General features: G+C 36.7%; 1 protein-coding gene across 1 annotated transcript; it reads right to left on the bottom strand.

Moving 5' to 3' along the window:
• Positions 1-310: 310 nt before the first annotated feature.
• Positions 311-20,221, bottom strand: LOC107860123 (organellar oligopeptidase A, chloroplastic/mitochondrial-like). The gene is given in 17 exon segments (XM_047407316.1): positions 311-870; positions 1,027-1,098; positions 1,180-1,245; positions 4,551-4,742; positions 5,510-5,579; positions 5,581-5,625; positions 6,358-6,503; positions 7,139-7,384; positions 7,480-7,587; positions 8,258-8,379; positions 17,291-17,381; positions 17,472-17,702; positions 17,801-17,944; positions 18,405-18,481; positions 18,986-19,109; positions 19,532-19,699; positions 19,794-20,221. Coding segments are annotated over 17 exon segments (2,103 nt in total). The 5' UTR covers positions 19,908-20,221; the 3' UTR covers positions 311-783.
• Positions 20,222-21,408: the final 1,187 nt, after the last annotated feature.

The raw sequence follows: 21,408 nt of genomic DNA, 5'->3' as shown, positions 1-21,408 counted from the left end.
CTAATGTTTGTATCTTTTATATTTACTCTTTCTAGTTTTACAAATTTTTATTTATAATAATTAAATGAAATCAAAACTTTAAATATCCATATACATATATAACAACACTTTTCTATAGCACCTATAAAATTTTTCGAACAAACTCACTAACTATAGAGAAGTTTGAGGCATTTACTTTCCAATAGATGGCATCGTATATGTCAATGCCTTAGTCTATCAATAGCATGTGGTTACTTGATTTTGCTTGATATTTATCAATGTATGGAGTTTTGTTTTGAAAGGGCACATTGAAAGTGAAAAGCACATCAAGTTGTGTAAACCGCCGCCTGCCTAAAAAGAATGATAATGTCAGGATACAAGTGTCCACATACCAAAATTTGGTGTGAATTCATACATGATCTCTTAGTTAAGAAACAAAATAAATACACATAAAGAAAATGCTTAAAAAGCATTGTAAATCAATTTCTTTTACAATTAAAAATTATTCTAAAATATTTTAAGAATCGTTGTCAAGAAACTATTTCATTACCCTCAAGTGCAAAATTTTTTTTTACTACCGAGCAGTATCATTGATATGGTAGGCTTGTAGTCCTGTAGGTTATTGTCATGCACTGTCATGTGCCGCATGACCATAATATAATCTCAAGGGAATTAAGCAGAGCATTGAAAACAATTACAGTTGCATCTTGAACTCAAGTCTCTTCAAAAAACTGAAAGCATGCAAAATGTCTCTAGTGACCTTTACAATGGGGCACTAAGATTGCGGCAGGTGCTATAATGATCTCATGCAGAGCTGGTAACTGACTCTGGGCCGTGATGCCTAAGCAGTGCTTCTGGAGAAGGTTCCCGTCCTCTAAATAGCACGAAAACCTGAATATGCATCCAAAAATAATCAGTCTCGGCAAATTAAAACAGAAAAGAGATGTCAGAACTGCTATTAATGCATCAGAAGCCAAGGTTGAATGAAAGTGATCCACTTGAAAAAATGAGCAAACATTAGAAGACATTGGCATGGTTAAGCCCTACCTCTAGTGGAGCCTTTCCACCTCCAAGAGCAAGAACAGTCTGCCGGAATCTCTGGCCTGTCTCTTTTACAGCCTACTCAAATTTAAAGCCACTATTAGTTGGATGGTGAAAAATTTGACGAAAGATTACGGAAGCAAAAATTCCAAACTTTACCTTCTCATTCTCTAGTCCAACATCCTCAAAAGCAGAGAAAGCATCTGCAGACAAAACCTCTGCCCACTGCACAAATTGGAAAATACTTTGGTTGAAGCATGTCTTTAAGTTTCAATCTACAACATGTCTATCCAAAATTCTTTTTTTATACAGAAGAAGATATAAAACCACTAAAAGGAAAGGAGATCTCAACAGTCTAATTAGTAGAACATCTAAAATACAGAAAGCTATTTCTTAAAGACAGAAATACTTTATAAAGAAAGTAATTATCAGGAATGGATGATAATAGAACATCCATCAAAAACCTATTACCAATACCATGCCAATATAAGAGAAATGTTATGTTGCTGATAAAAAGGCAGATACAAGCAGCAGTTTGAAATTTAGCCTAACAGTTTGGTAAATATAAGCATATGCTATCAAAACTGCAGAGGAATTTTAAGATTGAGTTACGCAGTTAAAAGTGAATTACAACAGAAGTGAAAGCTAAATTTAAGAGGCATCAATAGATCTGAAAAGATATATGTAAGACACCGCAAAAACGTTGCGTTCATAGTCAGCTCGTTTAGCTCTTTGAAGCTCAATATAAGGTCCAACACTTAAGAATTTTAGCTAAGTGTTCAACACTTAGTCTCATTTTAGACCTCCGAACTTCGGGGATTTATTTGACGACCTTCCCGACCTCCGTTTTCCAATTTTCAAGTTGCGTTGCGATGGAGCAAGGTCGTAGTACATCCCGGGTGAGTTTCAGAATTTTTGGAGTAGTGTAAGGGCACGTTTGGGTGCCCAAACAAATAGCTCAGCGCCCAGGCTAGAGCGGGGGACTAGCTGGGTGTCGCCCTGCAACTCCGGTGGGTGCCCAGTTTTTTAGCATTCCACCTCCATATTTTTGAGGGCATTTTGGTCCTTTTCCACCTATATATAAACTCCCAAACACGTGATTAAGGCCCCAAAACACCAAAATATACCCCTTTTGCTGAAATTCTCTCCAAAATCATCAAGAACAAACCTAGGGTTCAATTGGGAACTTCAAGATTCAAGTCGATTTCACCGCTAACTTTCACGAATCATCGACCTAAGGTATGTGTAGTGTTCATCCACAGATTCCTTTCATCCGTGGAGTCCAAGAATCATGTTTTAAATAATATATTGTGATTTGCTTGTTGTGAATTGATCATGTTCATGTTGATAGTGGTTAGTTATGTTTCAAGATGGTGTCTTGATGAATTTTCATGAAGTATGTGAGCTTGTTGATTGAAAACCTATGAATTTGGGTGGTTTTAGATTGTTAAATTGATAAAGACACCTATGCTCAAAGTTGTGCATGCAAGGTGTTCGATAAAATGCCTAGGATGATGAAAATCATGTATCATGACTCAATAGGTGCTTAAATGACAAAGTTCATGCTTGATCCTTTATGATTCCACACAGTTTGCATGCTATTGTTGTGTATTGATTGTTGTGCTATGAAACGTTCATGATATAGAAATCAAGCAAGTGATTACAAGTTAAATGCATTCCCTTCCATGAACAAGAATATGATAAGCACGTGGAGTATGAAATCCCCTATTTATGGCATTACGAATTATGAACTCTATTTCTATGTTCAAGAAGTGTCATGGTTGTGTCAATCTCCTTCCATCGAGTCCTGGGAGTACTTGTACCCGAAAAATTTAGCTGTGTGTCTAGAGCCAGAGTCATGTTTTCACGTTATCCTCAGTCAAGCCATGTTCCATAGAATTCAGTCAGTCATGTGACTCAGGAAATCTCAGGAATCTCATGATCTCAGTTAACTATCAGATAGTAATAATATTCCGTCAGTCAACGGAAGTCAGTAACTCAGTCCATGTACAGTCAGTTAATCATGTTCAGTCTCTTCAGATGGGAGTAGAAATTAGCACCGAGTGAACTCAAGGATGGGAACACACACTGTCAGATGAGGGTGTGATTCTTAGCAGTCATCCTTGTGTTCCAGAACTATGTAGCCAGCATAGGTTGAGACATCAACACTGTTAGATGAGGGTTGATGAGGTGGATATGCACTGTTATATGAGGGCCCCACCGTTCTCTTTTGGGGACACCGTCAGATAAGGGTTACCCATAACTTGTCCTTACCAGTGGCGCGGTATTGATACCCTTCCAATCAGGGCACAGATTGGACCCCAGCTCAGCTATTATAGCGCATTTGGGACATGTCGGTTAGATGACTACTTCCCACAGTTTCAGTATCAATCTCAGGAAAAGAACTCAGATAGTTATTCAGACTTCAGTATGTCAGGATCGTACAGTCAACTCAGTTACAGTACGGAACTCAGATAGTTCCATCAGATTCAGGACTGTCAGACACAATCACTCATGCTATCAATTATCAGAACTCTCTATCAGTCATGTTAGATATCAGTAAATTCATGTCATCAGTATATAGATTCAGTTATCATGTTTTCACGATCTCAGTTACTATGTATTCATGTATGCACTCTCACGTTCATATTAGCCATTCAGTTAGTATTGCTCATGCATGTGAACCCTTGCATATAGCCTACCTCACACGTATACTCAGTACATTCCTTTGTACTGATGCATTTGCACTATGGTGCTTTCTTTTTATGTTACACCATAGGTTCAGAGACACGACTTCCAGATCAGCAGCAGTAGCATTCCGGTACTCAGAGTTTTTAGCAATGAGTCCTCATACTTCGAGGACATGATTTTTTCTTCACTATCTCTTTGATTAGTTGAGGGATGGCCTTGGCTCAGCGGTAAGCTTGCTTACCGTGGTGTGCCAGGGTCGGGGGTTCGAAACGCTCCTCCAGCGAAGCTGGGGTGAGGGCGCGTAGGTCAGGCCCGGAGTGGTCCCCCCCTCCCCGACACCTACGGAGTAGGTATGAACCGGGTCGTCCCTTTTATCTCTGTGATTAGTTATTAGTTGGAGTTAGTTGGGGACATGTCCAATCAACTCCTTATTCAGATTATTCAGACAACAGAGGCTTTCAAACTAGATGCAGACTAGATACAAACTATAATGTTTTAGACTTCGGTATTTCAGTTTTGTTTTGGTATTGTGATACCACTTTATTCAGACGTTACTATTATTCGGTTATGTTCAAGTATCGAACCTTATGACCTTTCAGTGCATGTTTCCGCATTTTCATGTCATATTAGGCAGTGTATAGGTACAGATATCAGTCATGGGTTAGCTTGTGGTCCTTCGGGGTCATGAGCACCGTGTAGCGCTCCGGTTCAGATAATTGGGGCGTTACAATATAACCCCTCCATTTTAACCCCACAATATCTATACACAAGTCTCACAAGAAATACAGCTAATTAGAAATATATAGGAGCTAAGAACCAAAAAAAGAGGGGAGAAGCACCATGTAACTGTCGTATCCCGGAGTGTATCCACCAGCAAAAATGTGACAGAAACTGGCAAGGTACTTATCATCTGGGAGTGGAGGAAGTACTTGGGTTCTCTTTGAGACCCGTTGGTCAACACAATATATTGATTCCGAACCACCCAGAACATATTTTGCATGTAACTCAAGATCACCAGTTGCAAATCTCAACTACAAAGACAATTTTATGGTCACTGGTGAGAATTTCAACGGCATCATGAAGTCATGACATTGACAGCATTAATGATGACAATTTTTAAATAAAGTAGTTTCACCACAAATAAAACGGAAGAAAAGATCGACAGAATACATTACTCCCTGAAGCAATTTAGGGTTCTAGAAACGCAGTCAAAGAACGCAAACGAAACTAACCAACTGAATCAATTCGCATAAAGCAGGCACTGGTGCACAAATCAATACGACAGAGAACATCCCTTTAGTGGCTATTACCCTTTTTACACACTTATGGAGCCCTTACTATCAACACAACTTGATTAATTAACTACACTTGAAGACAAACCATGAATAACCATACAGCCAGCAAAATGTCACTATTCCTGAAAACCTGATTTAGAAAGTGTGCATTCAGATTTTGTTTCTCTCTCCCTTTCAATTTCAAAGTCCACATAGAAAGGGAAAAAATATGTCAATTAACTTAAATATTACTAAGAGAACATTAGACATGAACCAGCAAAATAGTATATATTAAATGCACATAATGGGAGAGACTAATGTCTCCCACCAGGAGTTTTAGGGGGAAAATTAGGACTCCGATCATAGAACAAAAATTATTTTTTATAAAGAAATAGAACAAGAAAACTTTGGAATATATTTTGTTGATAAAACAATAAATGGTGGAAAGGAAGATCAATCAAAAGATTATTGTTGTAAAAAAGTAAGAGAGGAACCAGAAAAGAGAAAAGTGGGGTAGTTCTCACCTGTCGAAGATTTAAGGTACCAGCACAGAAAGTCTTAGCGGCAAGAAGCTTCTGGTATATGCCTTCTGGGAGTCTCTCCAGTTTCATGATGCTTAGCAATACCCATCAGAGTATTCCTGCAGCAGCCATCATACCCATCAGAGTATTCCTGCAGCAGCCATCATACTCATCAGAGTATTCCTGCAGCAGCCATCAATAATAGAGTAATCAACAGCTGACTGATTCAAAGCAAAAGAAACATGAACTTCTTCAACTATATCACTACAGTTGTGTTTTCAAAAGTGAAAAGCGCAAAAACCGAAAAGATCCATGTGACTTGAAATGGAAAATAAAGTGCAATCTCCTTTGAAGAGAATCATACAATTTATGAGAAACTAAACAAAATCAAACATCTATAAATTCTCTACAATAAAATTAATTGCACATAAAAGTAACTTATTGAAAGAGAATGTTAGCATGGAGACATCTTAGAAGCATCAGACAGCCTAAAAAGCATATGAAATAAGAGTTAATTAATAATTGTGTTTTGTTTTGTTTGATTTGGTTTTATAAGAATCTTGGTGCTAATGTTTTTGCATAATTTCTGATGGATTTGCCTGTTACTGAAGATATAAAAATAAAATATATTTTACGAATATAAAAACGTTATTTACAACGAAGCAATTTGTTCCTTTATTTAAAAGCTTGGAAGTGACCTAAGCACACCTGACAGACAGGGGCCCTCTGAAAATAGCTATTGCAAATAACATTTTGCCCTCCGCGTTGATTTTGGAGACCAAAGTGGAAAGTTACTTGGTTTTGCAACAAAATTAAACGGATCGAGAATCATCGCAAAGACATCATCATACCTATGATAGCACCAATTTTCCATGAACTGTGATGGTAATTCCCTAGCATCCCTTTCTATGCCCCTTAAACCAGCAACCAATCCCTCATCCTGCTTAGTTAGCATATGCTGAAGGGCGTGTCCAAATTCATGGAAGACAGTCTCAACCTACAAAAGCAGAAGATAATCAATGCCAAAAACACACCTGATGGTAACTTTACTTCTGTAAAAGTAAATGTTTGGTACTATACTAACATACATTTTCATGAATTATAGATACAACCCTGCAGATGATCTGAAACATCACGTATCTCAGAAACAATCTAATGAAGAAATCAAGAGTGCATAAAATTTTACCATCTGTCGAGAACTTGAACAGGAAGCTTCGAGAGAAGCAGTACAGTAACCTGGGCTTTCCATTTAAAAGAAGAAAGAGAAAACCTAGCCATGGGATGTTTCCCCGCGGATAATAAGGAAAGAGAGGAATAGAAGATACTCCTTGTATACAGGATTACCCAACATTGATATAATCATTTACATTATCTTTTTAAAAAAATCCCTAAACATAAAATTAGTTAAAATATCAGCTAAAACAATTCCCATGTCCCTCACACCACCACCCCTACCCACCCAAAAGAAAATTACTAAAACACCCACTGTGATGCAAAGCCTACCAAGTAGGAGATTAACCAAAGCTGATGTCATAGTTCATACCATGCAGCACAATAGCTTATTGAGTTATTAGTCCAATCATTTCAGAACACCATGAATTGAAGGCACTTGGAGTCAAAATACATGCTTACCTCAAGGAATGTCATTAGGCTGGGCTTATCCCCAACTGGTGGCATTTGATTACAAACCATGTGCGCAACAGGCAATCTAGCATTGGCACCATCTCGTGATAATATACGGCTTCGGCTAACAACTCCACCCATCCATGCACCTCCAGATTTCTCAGATGGACGAGAGTATGGATCAAAATAAAAGTAGGCAATAGGAGTTCCAGAGGAATCATTCACGCGGTAAAACCGGACATCATGGTTCCAAACCTAGAAATCACACACTTCAGTGAACAACATTATTTGCCACTGCATACAGGAACAGGAACAAAGGTAAAAGGGAAGGCAAGTGAACTAAGTCTTACCGGAGCTAATCCATCAGCAGGCTCAACATTGATACCAAACAGCATATTTACAAGGTTAAAAAGACCATCCATAACTCTAGGCAACGACAAGTAGGGTCGTAGTTCTTCATGCAAATAAGCAGCAGGTGAAGTCAGAGCTGTACACAAGCATCAAAAGGAAGTTCTACAATGTCTACCATTTATTGAATGCTAGAGGTAGTGGTCTATTAACAAAGAAGGGGCTAATTTTAAAACTTTACTAACTAAATGGTGAAACGAAAGACAGAATGGGACTTGTGTTGATATTAATAAAGCAAGTACCAAAAACAATTGCTGCTAAGATGAACAATGATAAACGTATGCAATGAAACAACATATTGAAGCTCAAATATATAGTCTACTTAGCAAGATATTAATGGTCTAAAACTATGAGGACGGGTACATTCCTTGCCATTTTTTCAACTCAGTTTGTTGTAAAATTTGGTTCGCGAAAGGATGATCAAGAAGCATAAAGCTTCTATGATACTCGTCGACTATCAGAAGATTGATGGACATCAGAAGAAAGGCATTTGAAAACATGTATAAGAAAAAATCACAACTCCACATTCACATGCACATTGTTTATTGTTTCAAATCAACACTATCAAGTATCTCATATAGGTTGACGAAAAGGGTTGTCCGCTTTTATGGTCCTGCGAAAGTCCTCACCTCTTAAGCTAGCTTTTGATTTAAGTTAAACCCAAGGTCCATTTTTTCTTGAACACAAAAGAGGGGGAAGAAATAGAGAGAGACGGCCCACCTCGTTCAGCTCATACTTAGATTCACGAAACCTCTCACTCCAGAAAGTAATATCCCAGTGGTTCAGATCATCAGCTTCTGGAGAACCTTGACTTTTACAGAACTCTTTCAGGTCTACCAAATCTAGAAAGATCAAGGGAAAAGCTTGTGAACGCAAAACATTGCCAGCTAAAGCTGCATTTGTTTTTATTAAGATTAAGACATCTAAATCTGAATGCACATCTCAATGATTAAGATAATATCTCTAGATCTGAACACTGAATGATTAATATTGTTTGTATTTCAACATATGAATGTGCATAATTTATTTATCCGTAACACAATAAATATATAATTTAAATATTTTTTAATCAAATCTAAGAAAAACATTTATTTAATAAAATGAAATCATTATTTGATTTAAAAAAGTGAAACATTTATATTTGTTAGTGATGATAGAGATGGTTTGTAATGGTGGTTGTGGTGATAATAGTTGGTATTAGGGCATAGAAATGGTGGTGGTGATATTTATGATGGTGGGCGTAGTTGGTGTTATAGTGAATGTCATTATGGTGACGATTGGTAGTGGTGGTGCTGGCTGTGATGTGAAGTTGGCTGATGTTAGTAATTGGAGGTTTTGATCATGGTGTGGTGGTTGACGATGTTGGCGGTAGTTGGAGACTGTTTTAATTGAGATGTCGAGAGGGTTGTCAGAAGGAATAGACTGTAGCGTAGTGGCTGATAGTGGAGTTGAAGGTGGTGGCGCTAGTGACGACGGTGGTGGTGGTGACCGAAGAATGTGTGGAGGTTGACTATGTGTTATCGGTAGTTGACGGTGGTGCTAGTTGTTGGTGGAGTTGGTTGGTAGTAGTAATTCACCAGTGGTGGTTAATAGTAGTGGTGGCGCTGGCGGCACGGTGGTGGATATAATTATAATAGTGGAGGTGGTAAGTGTTGTAGCGGCTGACAATAGTCGTTGGTAGCAATATTGGTTGTTAGTGGTGTTTGTGATAGTAGAGGTGGTTGGGGGAGGTCAGTGGTGGGTGGAGGTTGACAATGGTGGTGGCGGCAAAGGTGGTTAGTGGTAGTGACTGATGATTGGATAGAGAAGTGGTGAATATTATCCCACACAAGAATACCTCTTAATGATATTAAAACTTGGTTCCAGATTTTAAATGATTAAGACATATTCAGACCTATTAAGATCTTAAATTTTAATAAAAAAAATGCACCTAATAGCCTAAAATCTAAACCATTCAGATTCAGACTTCCATTAAGTGCAAACAAATGAGACCTAAGAGAGATCAACCAGTTAATTTGGTTGCATCAAGGAAAAAAAAAGAGTAGAAAAGCAATCCATTAGCACAAATAAAGGTGGTTAGTAGTATCATCTGATCATATCATATTATATTAAAAATGTGAAGGACCTTAGAAATGTTGTTTGAACTTTTCACCCTTCATTAAAAGATTCCGCAATAGACAAAATCGTCTTTTTACTATTTATTATTTGTTTTGTTTTATAATATTGAATCCTAACATATATGATAAGTCTTTTTTTTGGATGTATATAAAAAGGAATCCTAAAATAGGACTCCTAAGATATATGGCAAAAGTAAACTAAAATATATGGTAAGTATCTTGCTTAAATGAAAAAGAGCCCTGGAAGAATTATTTCTTATAGCATCCTGCCAAGGTATATTCACTTCTTATAGCTTCCTGCCAGGATATATTCTTTTCAGGATATATCAATTTGAAAGCTCGCATCATATGTTGATGAATTGCAAATATGCTAGATCCTTGTGGAATAATGTTTGAGTTGCCTTCAAATAGTAATACATGGATTATGATTTTATCGATAATGTCTTGGGTCTGATTTTTTTTTCTTTTTTGGCAATTTAGTATAATTGTTTTTTGAACTTTTCATTAGACTTTGCAATAGACAATCAAGTAATTTTTTTCTTATGCTTTTTTATAGAGAGAGAGGAAACACCAACACGAGAGACCTCAAGGCAGGTTTCTCCATCTCACACTTTTACTTTCTTTTTTTAAAAAAAATAAAAATTAAGAATTAGAATTAGAAGTTTATGATGAATTGATAATATTAAAGTAATATTGGAAATTTATAGTCAATTATTCAAACTTTTTTTCCTAATCTTTTTTCTTGTAGATGTAATTCACGATCATATACAAGAAGAGTAAAAAAGATTTTGTTTATTAATTGGTTTCTGTTTGATAGTATATTATTTTCACTTATTGAGGAGGTGTGAGACACTAGCTTTGGATGGTTTTAGGCGGGGTAGAGCTAGATCGAAGAAATATTGAAGGGAGGTGATTAGGCATGATATGGAGCAGTTACAACTTACGGAGGACATGACCCTTGATAGGAAGGTGTGGAGGACGAGGATTATGGTAGAGGGTTAGGAGGTGGGAGTGCGTCGGTAACAATAAGGGAGCGTTCTTTTGTGTCTATAGTTTTTTATGCGTGGTGCTGTGTGATGTCTGTGATTTAGGTTAGATAATTATTATTTTTATCTTGTGGTGGTAGTATTATCTTATTGCTAGCGGTGTTAGTTTATTTTGCACTTATCTTTTGTGTTTGTTATACTGTTATCGGTTCTAAGCCGGGGGTCTATCAAAAACAACCTCTTTACTTCACCTGAGGTAGTGGTATGGTCTGCGTACACTCTACCCCTCCCTAGATCCCACTATGTGGGAATACACTGGGTATGTTGTTGTTGTTGCTGTGTTGTTGTGGAATTTACTCTATTTATACTTCTTCAATTTTATATGATTCAGCCAAAGATTTTAATAAGTAATATTTATGTGACTTTGCAAGTTCTGTATCTGTTGTCAAGTACAACGTGACTGCTGGAATTCGATGATATTAAGGAATCATATGTCTCTTACCAGATAAACATGTACACAAAATTACCATAAAGACAACATCAAGTGCAATTCATGGATAAGAGAAAGTTGTTGGGATGGTAAGCACATGCGAGTTTAAGTCACCAAGGAATCAAAAAGTGGTGAGAGCTCTAAGGGAGGGGTAAAAAGAAATGCAATTTAGGTATTATTTTTTGACTTTCAGAATACAGGTGCATCAGTAAAGTTCATCGTTTAAGTGTTTGTGCATGTGTATATGTAGATATATTAGTTTATTTGTCACAAAATATCTATATCTCCTTTTATATTGAAAAAAAATCATCTTAGATAGCATTGAAAGGGTGAAAAAATATGTTGTATTGACTCAATATAATAATAAAAGGTGTACCATTTGAAAAAACACGATAGAAGAACCATAAATAAGTTGTTTTCTTAAAGCTTTTTCAAAAGAATACGAAAATGGAATGTTTAGTGTCATAACTTACAAATTGATTTCTTTGTTTTATTGCATTTTATAGAATATTACATTTTAATATTGATTATAATATTTTTCTTTGTGAATTTAAGAGAAATTACTTACAATTAATCATCATCCTATAGTTATATGATGCAAATTGTTTTTTTTCTCACCCGGTGTCCGGTATCAGTATTGGAGCCTCGACTAATACGGATCGTGTACTGCAGGGCGCATTCTAGGGGCGATGCTCCCAACAGTATTTTTCACATACCAAGGGCTCGAATTCTAGACTTCTAGTTAAGGATGAAGTAATCCCACCACTACCCATGTCGACGATGAAAAATGTTTCTACATGCACCATGTCAAGAAGTTTCAATATAAACCCTTAATATATATCTCACTAAGCAAGATGATGTATCAAATATCAAAACTAAATGGGTATTTCTAATTGAGCCAGACAATGACAAGTGATTTCTAAAAAATATCTGAGCATAAAATATTATCTTTCCATTTGGCCCAATTGTTGATTGTGCACCATTATCAAAGGTCAAGGGTTCAAATTCTATTCTCTTATAAGTGTCTCTAGATTTTGTAGGTGAATTTTTGATATATAAATCAACCCTCTAGTCATATTAAATTTAGGAAGAATTGAAAAAAAAACACTCATTAGATAATAATTCATGTTATGCAAAGCTAAAGACAATCAACATTTGAAATTTACAGATCAATTATAATCAATAAGATAAAGCCTAATGTGTATCTAATTAAATTTGATAGTTCATCTTTGAGTTTCATGGCCTAATGGACTTTTCAAGTCAGGGAACAGTTGTGTTTTCTTAGAAAATGGCCTCACTTTGGTTCTATATGGAACATTCATCTCCTATGTTACCAAGTGGTAACATGTTTTTCTTTTTTTTTTTGGATAAACCAGCGCACTTTGATTAATTACACGTTTCTTGGGTTAATGCATCTTAACAGTTTCACTAATATGCCTTTTTCTTCTTGTGGCAGTTATGCTCCTTACGGTCGTGGAGAGAGTTGTAAGCTAAATCCCTTCTAGCATCCTATAGATTGTGTAATTAAAAGATATTGTTATTCTCAATCTTTCTTTGATGCCATCCTTTTTCGTTTGACCTATTTAGATTGACTCATTTGAAGGGCAGAATCATTTGAATCCTCGGGGGAGAATCCGAGCTCAACCTGACATAGTTGAGCAGGTAACCTGAATTTTCTTATATTTTAAATCTAAAAGTGACATGACATGGTATTTTTCTTCCCCTTAGATGAGTCATGCATGGTGATTCACGAGAAGCAACTACATTCTGTCACAAATATTTATAAGTGGTGAAGTTTGTTGATTTTATAAGGTGTTCTACCGATTATAATATTATTTTACATCTGCTCGGAATTACACCATCTCTTAAGAAGATGATCCTTAACTTACAGGGAGATTGTATTGCTCTATTTGAGGATCCAATGAGAAAGTCTGCTCGGCATCTTAAAGTAAATTTACCTCCCGAAGACTTATTGTTAACATATGGTCCTGGTTTTACAACCAAGCTCAACGACCCTGAATGAATTTAAACATGCAGACTCTCTATGACTTCTTCTTTTGTATGGTTTGGTGCCCTATACCAATTTCTCCCTCAGTGCAGTGAATTAGCAGTTTAATGTAGTTGAGATATTACATTAAACTTTCTTTTACTGCTTGTTTCAGTTTCATGGCTTATCAGACTTTTTCAAATCAGGGAGCAGTTTTGTTTTCTTCGAGAATAGCCTAAGTTGGTTCTATATGGAACATTCATCTCCTATTGTACAAAGTGGTAACATGTGTTATTATTTTCTTTGGATAAACCAGCTTTAGCACACTTCGACTAATTAAATGAGATATCTACTACCTCCCACCTACAACAGATATCAGGTAATTATGTCCACGGTGTGGTAACATGTTTGTTTTTTATATTTCCTACTAATAGAACATTATTAATAGAATTGATGTAGCATAAGCCTAGATGTAATAGAAAACAATTATTCACCTTTCTATCAAAGCCTAAAATTAAATTGATATGGATATAGCACAAATATCAAATTGGGTAAGTGTATTTTGGGGAGGAAATTAGCTACAACCGTGAAAATATACAATGTCAATAGGATGTCGATAACTTTTGGTGTATGACTTGATTTCTATGATGTTTGGAGATAATGGTAGATATGTGGCATCAACTGTTACTTTCTTAAATAAGCAATTGACCTAGCTTAAGTAATCTATTTTTTGGTTCTTATAACACATACTGATGCATTTATTGCTAAGGTTCTTGATTTGACAGTGTGATGATTATATTCATCTTTACGATTTTTATGTGTTAAGCGTCTTTTATACGTCTTAGTTAATTTTGAAATATTTCAAAAAATGCATCTATAATATTCAAGTGCTGTTTGGAACTGAAGAAAAAGATCTAGAATGAGTGTTGAAGAAAATCTAGAAATATTTGAGAAATGGTAGTTATATAATTAAGTAGTTCGAGAAACATTCTAGAGTATAGATTAGTAAATACCAATCACTAGATGCTTTTCAATCTCCACCCAGTGGCAGAGCTACATATAAGGTAAGGGGTTCTCTAAACCCCCTTCGACGGAAAATTGTACTATATATATGTGGTTAAAATTATTTTTTATGTATACATAGTAGATGTCGAACCCCCTTCGTGCCAATCCTGGCTCCGCCACTGTCTCCACCTAGAAATATTTTTACACATTAGAAGTTAAATCCCTAGGGAGGTTCTTTGGAGATATTTGGAGGTGAGAGGGGTCCCGGTGGCGTACATCAGATCGATTAAGGATATGTATAATGGAGCGAAGACTCGGGTGGGGACGGCGGGAGGAGATTCAGAGTATTTCCCTGTCTTGACATGGTTGCACCATAGAACGACTCTTAGCCCGTTTTTATTTGACTTGGTGATGAATGTGGTGACGCGGCGTATTCAAGGAAAAGATCCTTGGTATATGCTATTTCCGGATGATGTAGGTTTGATTGATGAGACGCTGGGGGTTGTGAATGATAAATTGAAAGTTTGGAGACAAATCCTTGAGTTTAAAGGGTTCAGGTTGAGTAGGACCAAGACCGGGTACATGGAATGCAAGTTTAATGACTTGAAGCAGGAGGACGAGGTGGTAGTGAGGTTGGATTCCCAGGTTGTTTGTAAGAGGGATAGTTTTAAGTATCTTGAGTCTATTATTCAGAGGAATAAAGAAATTGACGAGGATATCTTTCACTGTATTGGGGCAGGATGGATAAAGTGGAGGCTCGCCCCTCGGGAGTTTTGTGTGATAAGAAGGTGCCTCCCAAGCTTAAAGGCAAATTCTACAGAGTGGCAGTCCATCTGGCCATGCTGTATGGAGAGGAGTGTTGGCCAATCAAGAACTCCCACATTCAAAAGTTGAAGATTACGGAAATGAGGATGTTGCGTTGGATGTGTGGACTTACTAGGGGAGATAGGGTTAGGAATGAGACTATCCGAAAGAAGGTGAAAGTGGCTTCGGTGGAGGACAAGATGCAGGAAGTGAGGCTGAGATGGTTTGGGTATTTAATGAGAAGGGGCACGGATGCCCCAATTCGAAGATGTGAGAGGTTAGCTTTATATGGTTTCAGGCGGAGTAGAGGTAGGTCGAAAAAATACTGGAGGGAGGTGATTAGACGTGACATGGAGCAGTTATAACTTACTGAGGACATGACCCTAAATAGGAAGGTATGGAGGACGCGAATTAGGTTAGAGGGATAGTGCGTGTGGGTGAGTCTTCACTTACAGTGTCGCCCCCATGTCAACACGACGTGGGTGTGGGTGTGGGTGTGGGTGTGGCATCCGTACCCGATCTGGTCAACCAATTTGGGGTACTCTGACCAAAATCGACAGGGAAAGTCCGGACAGATTTAAGAAATTTTGCAATCAAAACAAAATCTAAGGTGAAATTAAAGAAAATGAAATACCTTGTATAAAGGAATTTCCATGTTATCGCTTTTCCTTTTATCTCCTTTCAGGATTTTCTTCTTGGACAGTATTTTCTCCTCAAATTATCAACATATTAATTTATGTTTTATAACTCTATTTTAAGATATTTAAATTATTTTTCGCCGAAGCCCCGCACCCGTATCCATCCGTAGATCCATATCCCCAAATCTTTAAATCGAGACTATGAATGATCCGACATCTAGATTCATACCTGTATCAGACACCCGCACCAGAGTTCAAGCAACTTAGGTTAAGAGAGCTTTGGTGATACAATGCGAAGTGTGAATCAAGAGATTCCAACCAACACAAGAACAACAAGATGAACAACAAAGTGCTAGTGAATCGAAAATGGCCACACACGGCTTCACTAGGCTTGCAACACTTGTTTGAACTAGAAAAGTGAGTTTAACAACAAGAACAACAAAGACAATATTGCTAGTGAATCGAAAGAGCCCCACACGGCTTTACTAGACTTTTATATTCAACAACACAATGTTAACAAGATTTACAAAGAAAGAGATAGAAACTTGACACACAATATTCAAATCTAAGAACCCTAACAAGAGAAAGGACCCTAAGACTAATAAATATCAATACCAAGTTCTTACTTGGACCAAGAGGAACTCAAAGAACCTCAAGAACCTAGTTTCTAGCCAAGATACAACACTAGTATCACTCTACTAGTGAGAATTTGGTTTTGGCCTCTTCAAATGATGAGAAAGAGAAGTAAAAAATTTACAAGTTTTTGTTTCTTGAATAATAGGAATGAATTTAAGCAAGACTAGCTCTATTACATGGCTTATATAGTCACTTAGAAAGGAGGGACAAAGACCAAATTACCCTTGGCATTTAAGTGGGTGGGTTTGGGGTGTCTTGATGGGCCTCTTTACATTTTATTAAATATAGGCCCTTAGATGGGCTCACAAGGGCCTCACACATGGCCAAGAATGTGAACAAGGCTTGGAGTCGTTGCAACTCACGTGCTTGGCTTCGTGTGAAAGGTCTCGAGCTAGGAATTCCCGTATCATTTGGTGTAGCTGGGCTAGTAGTATTAGGGTTGCGGTCATAGATTGGAACTTCTAGTTAGGAGGGTTTGGGTGTGGTGGGTGTCTTTGGTTTGTTAGTATATAGTATTACTTCGTGGGTGCCTTATTTCTATTATTCCTATCTTGTTTCATGTTTTATTACGACTTTGTTTACTGTCCTTTGTCTTGAGCCGGGGTCTATTGAAAAAAACCTCTCTACTTCTTCGGAGGTAGTGGTATGGACTGCGTATATTTTACCCTCCCCAGACCCCACTATGTGAAAATACACTGAGTTTGTTGTTGCTGTTGTTGTAGAAATTTTGTAAAAATTGGCAGTCCTAAAATTTTATCTTTCATATTAAGTTATTTACTCAAATTTTTATTTTAAAAGTATCAATATTATTTTTCAATGTTATATTCTACATGACTTTATATATACGTGCAACGCACGTAATATAAAACTAGTTTTCAAAATACATAAGCAAAAACAAAAGACAATCTTTTTATAAAGATCTATCATCTATCAGGATTTGTCTATTTCACCTCATATCTAGTAAATAAAACTAAGAAAGGAAGCTCGGAACTGATGAAGCCAAAAGTTAAAAACAGAAACATAAAAACTCATAACAAAAGCCATGTATAGTTTACATTTCAAATACTCGAAATGAATTTACAGCCCCTACCTCTGACTGCAGGATCCCAAGACACACTGCGAATCTTTTCTAAAAGCTCTTCAACTTTTTCAACACTGGCCATTTTCATTGCCATGCTTACCTATATATGTAAACCATTTTAATCTTCAAAAAGAAAAAGAAATTTAAACGACATAGATGGTATTGTGAGTTCAAAAGTGAAAATGTATACCTCAGCATAGTTACTGTATCCAAGGAGCTTAGCCTTTTCCAATCTAAGCTTAAGAATTTGGTTAATTATCTCAGTGTTATCGAGGTCTCCATTAGAAGCGTGGCTTATAAAAGCACGGTAGACCTCTTCTCTTAGAGTTCTATTCTTTGCATGTTTCATCACAGACATATAACTTGGCTCATCCAAAGTGATAATCCATGGCCCGTCTTCTGCAGTAGCATTTTCATGTCCCTGTTATCAGTGACAGACAGCAAAGAAAGCACATAAGAGAAAAAGTAACCAATGTTAATTCAGTTGTCAAACATCCACACAGAGAGCTTCCACATTACCTTAGACACTGCTGTTTGTGCAGCCAAACCAAGAGCTGTGGCAGGCAATCCGTCAATATCCTTATTAGCTGTTATTAATTTTGCGAACTTCTTGGTGGAATCTAAAACATTTTCCTCAAATTTCTGAGATAGCTTTGCTAAATCCTGAAAATGAAGTTAAGATCAAATGCAAGATAGTGATGGAAAACAGAGTTTCAGCTGTACAGTAATGGTCTTGAGTCTTAACTGTTTGTAGAAAGTTGGAATATTACTATGAGGATAACATCTGTATGAATTGAACAGGAAAATTCTCAATTACTTTTAGTCCCAACATAATCATCTAGATATTTGAATAATAAACACTTAGCATAAAACCCTCCAACCACCCAAAACAAAGCAAAAAATTCGTCAAATGTATTCAGATAAAATGGAAAAACAGCCACAACACAAATCTGGTTGTATAAGTAATAACTTCAAACATACATCTAAAAGCCATCACCTGTAAATAGATTTCTTTAATTCCAGTTCACTAAATTTTCCACTTGTTAAAAGTGCATTTAAGAAGAGACATTTCAGGCGTATAGAACAATGAGAAGACTATGTTCAATAAGACACCATAGCGCACCTGTTCAATCTTGTTAAATTGCTCTCGTTTATAATCCTCAAGAGCGATACCACTTAGTACAGCCTCCTTTATTTTCGCTACACGAGCAAGAAGCTGAGCATGAGATAATCATAAAATTGCAGGCAATGCGCAAAAAGCTCATCCAGGATGACCTCAAAAGAGAAGCTAAACATTAAAATGTTGGCTTCCTTTTTTTGAATTCAGGAGTTTGGGGTCTTCATCTTTGATTTCTGTTTTTCTTTCTGTCTCTCACAAGCACTGCTATACGAAATTCTGACCCATATAAATGAAAATTAACACAAAATTTCACCCAAGTGGCACTCTTCTTCATCATAGAAGTTGCAAAGAAATTACTGTACATACAAGTATTAATATACAGTTCTCTGCTTCACTGGATGAACAATAACGATCAGCACAACTACCAAAAAGATTGCAGAGAGGACTTGATGCGTTAGGAAAAGGAAAACTAAAACTACAGTCCTAGATAGACCACTACAGGAATTAAATAGATTTTCATGCTTAAAGACACCTTGCCACCCGAATTTGAAAATATTAAAGCAAAAAGAATTACATGAACTTACATTCAACTATTCGTTTACGAGCATCACTCAAAGAATCCCAGTCAGGAGACTCTCGGATGGCTTTGAATGCATTATAGATTGGCTTGCTCTGATCAAATTTAAGGTCAAAAGCAACTTTTTCCGGCTGCACGAAAAGTAAATAGTATTGATGATGCAAACCAAATGAAAGTAGTAGTGTACGTGAGGATAAGGAAAAAAGAGCATGGCTATCCGGCAGTGAGACACATTTCAAGTATCAAACTTTGCAGTGTATAAAAGGATGTATACTCCTCTTCTTTTCGTTGATGAAGCCAGAGGGACAATACAAAAGCTACAAATTAACATGCAAATTACTTATGACTGCTGTGATATAAAGTTGATGTTAACAGAAAGAACAGGAACATTGAAAAAACTCAAAAAAAAAACTGTAAGGAGAAATTAAAGAACATCGAAAAAGGAAAGAACCACATTGAGTTTATGGAACGAAAAAGACGCCATCTTTACACTGAGAGAGTAAAAGAAATTAAAGATCCTGGTCCAAAAGGGGTAGGCCCTTAGATAACGAACCTGAACCTCTTCAATAGCAGAACGAAGTTCAGGACTATCTTTAACAGACTTGAGATGAACCACCGCACTCCAAACAACGTTCAATCTATCAGGCATCTTCTCCAATGGCTCCACCAGCTTCGGCCACGTAGGCTCCACCGTCTTCTCCAAAACCTCCAAAGCCTCTTCCTGCATCCAAATCACGAAACGCACAAATCAACCCGCACACTACCAAATCCTACGCGCTTGAAAAGCACATAAGAGAAGGAAAAACGAAACATACGGTTTGCTTAAGCAAGGCCCGAATTCCAGGACGAACGTGCTTGGCTTCGATTACATCGAATGGTGGGAAATCGAAATCCCTCAACAAATGATTGTCAGTTGAAGCGATCGACATTATAGAATGACGATCGGAAATGGACAAAATGATCGGACGGTAATCGATTTACGAGTGTGATTGTTCGGAGAAGTTGATTTGCGGACAATGAAGGACGAAAGGGAACAGGAACGGCAGTGAAGTAGGTTTTTGTTGGTGAATGGAGGGGAGAAAGGACAAGTTTGTGTGTCGCCATTATAATGAGGAGAGGTGAAGGAGATAGAGAAAAACGGATAGCCATTAAAATGAGGAGTGTTGTTATAGTAGTACCGGAGAACTGTCTGGAGCCGTAAAAGACTCGGCTTCGCGTTCGCGGTCAATCTACCCAGTTCCCGCTATATTTCATCTTGGCCTTTATTTTTCTGTTTGTACAATAAATCCCAAGTTTGTTTGAGTAACGCTAAAGGTGTACTAAGTTTAGTGAAACGAATTATTATTTATCTAGTATGACGGGTAACGCAGTTGCTTTACTAAGGATTCCATCAGTGACATTGGGTTGCTCCTATGGTCATCACTCCCCACTTTTCTCATGAGGTTGAAAAAGGTGGAGTTTGCAACATTTTGTTTTTTGGAGTATGCAATGCAGAGCAAAAGTTATAATCATACAATAATTTAGTCTCTGTATCAAACAAATCTGAAAGAATAAGATGGTAAGTTGATTGTTTCGAAGGTGAGATGTACAGTCCGATCTCTCGATAACGTCATTTAGTTATAACGGCATTTCAATATAGCAGTTTGATTTTTTTGAAATTGATTTTTCATATTATATTTTACTTTCTGTATAATGTCATTCTACCTATAACAGATGATGTTTATTATAGCAATGCTCTCTTTGTAAAATTACTTCTCTATAATGACATACTCAAATATTATGTAATGATATTTTTGTAAAAAATATATTATGTATAAAATATCAAAAATATTTATGTTAATCATCATTAATGTTATGCACACAATAAATGTTAAAGTACAAATTGTTTCCAACATAATTTAATTTATGAAAAATAAATTTCAACCTCAAATAAAAATATGAATAAGCAAGAATTTTATTGATAAATGATTGTGGGTACAAATCTGTTCCTCCCTTTTCTTCTCTCTTGATGCATATTTCTCGAATGTATGAAGATCTGGATATGAATTTCTCTCTTTTCTTCTCTCTTGATTTTCTCCGTAATTCGAGGGCCGTCAATAGCATATTTCTCGAATGTATGAAGATTTGGATATGAATTTCTCCATAATTTGAGGGTCGTTAGTAGCATATTTTACGAACGTAGGAACATTTGGATTTGATTTTCTTCTCTCTTTATTTTCTCCGTAATTCGAGGGCCGTCAGTAGCATATTTCTCGAATGTATGAAAATTTGGCTATGAAATTCTCCGCAATTTGAGGGTCATTAGTGGCGTATTTTACTAACGTAGTAACATTTGGATTTGATCTCCATGAAAGGAGGGTTTGTCTTCTTGATGTATTTGATTATCAAAAAGAGAGAGTTTTGATCTTTATGAATATCCCATGAATGTAT

Source organism: Capsicum annuum, chromosome 2, assembly GCF_002878395.1.
Source record: "Capsicum annuum cultivar UCD-10X-F1 chromosome 2, UCD10Xv1.1, whole genome shotgun sequence".
Taxonomy (NCBI): Eukaryota; Viridiplantae; Streptophyta; class Magnoliopsida; order Solanales; family Solanaceae; genus Capsicum; species Capsicum annuum.
This window is presented reverse-complemented; position numbering and strand designations above follow the sequence as displayed.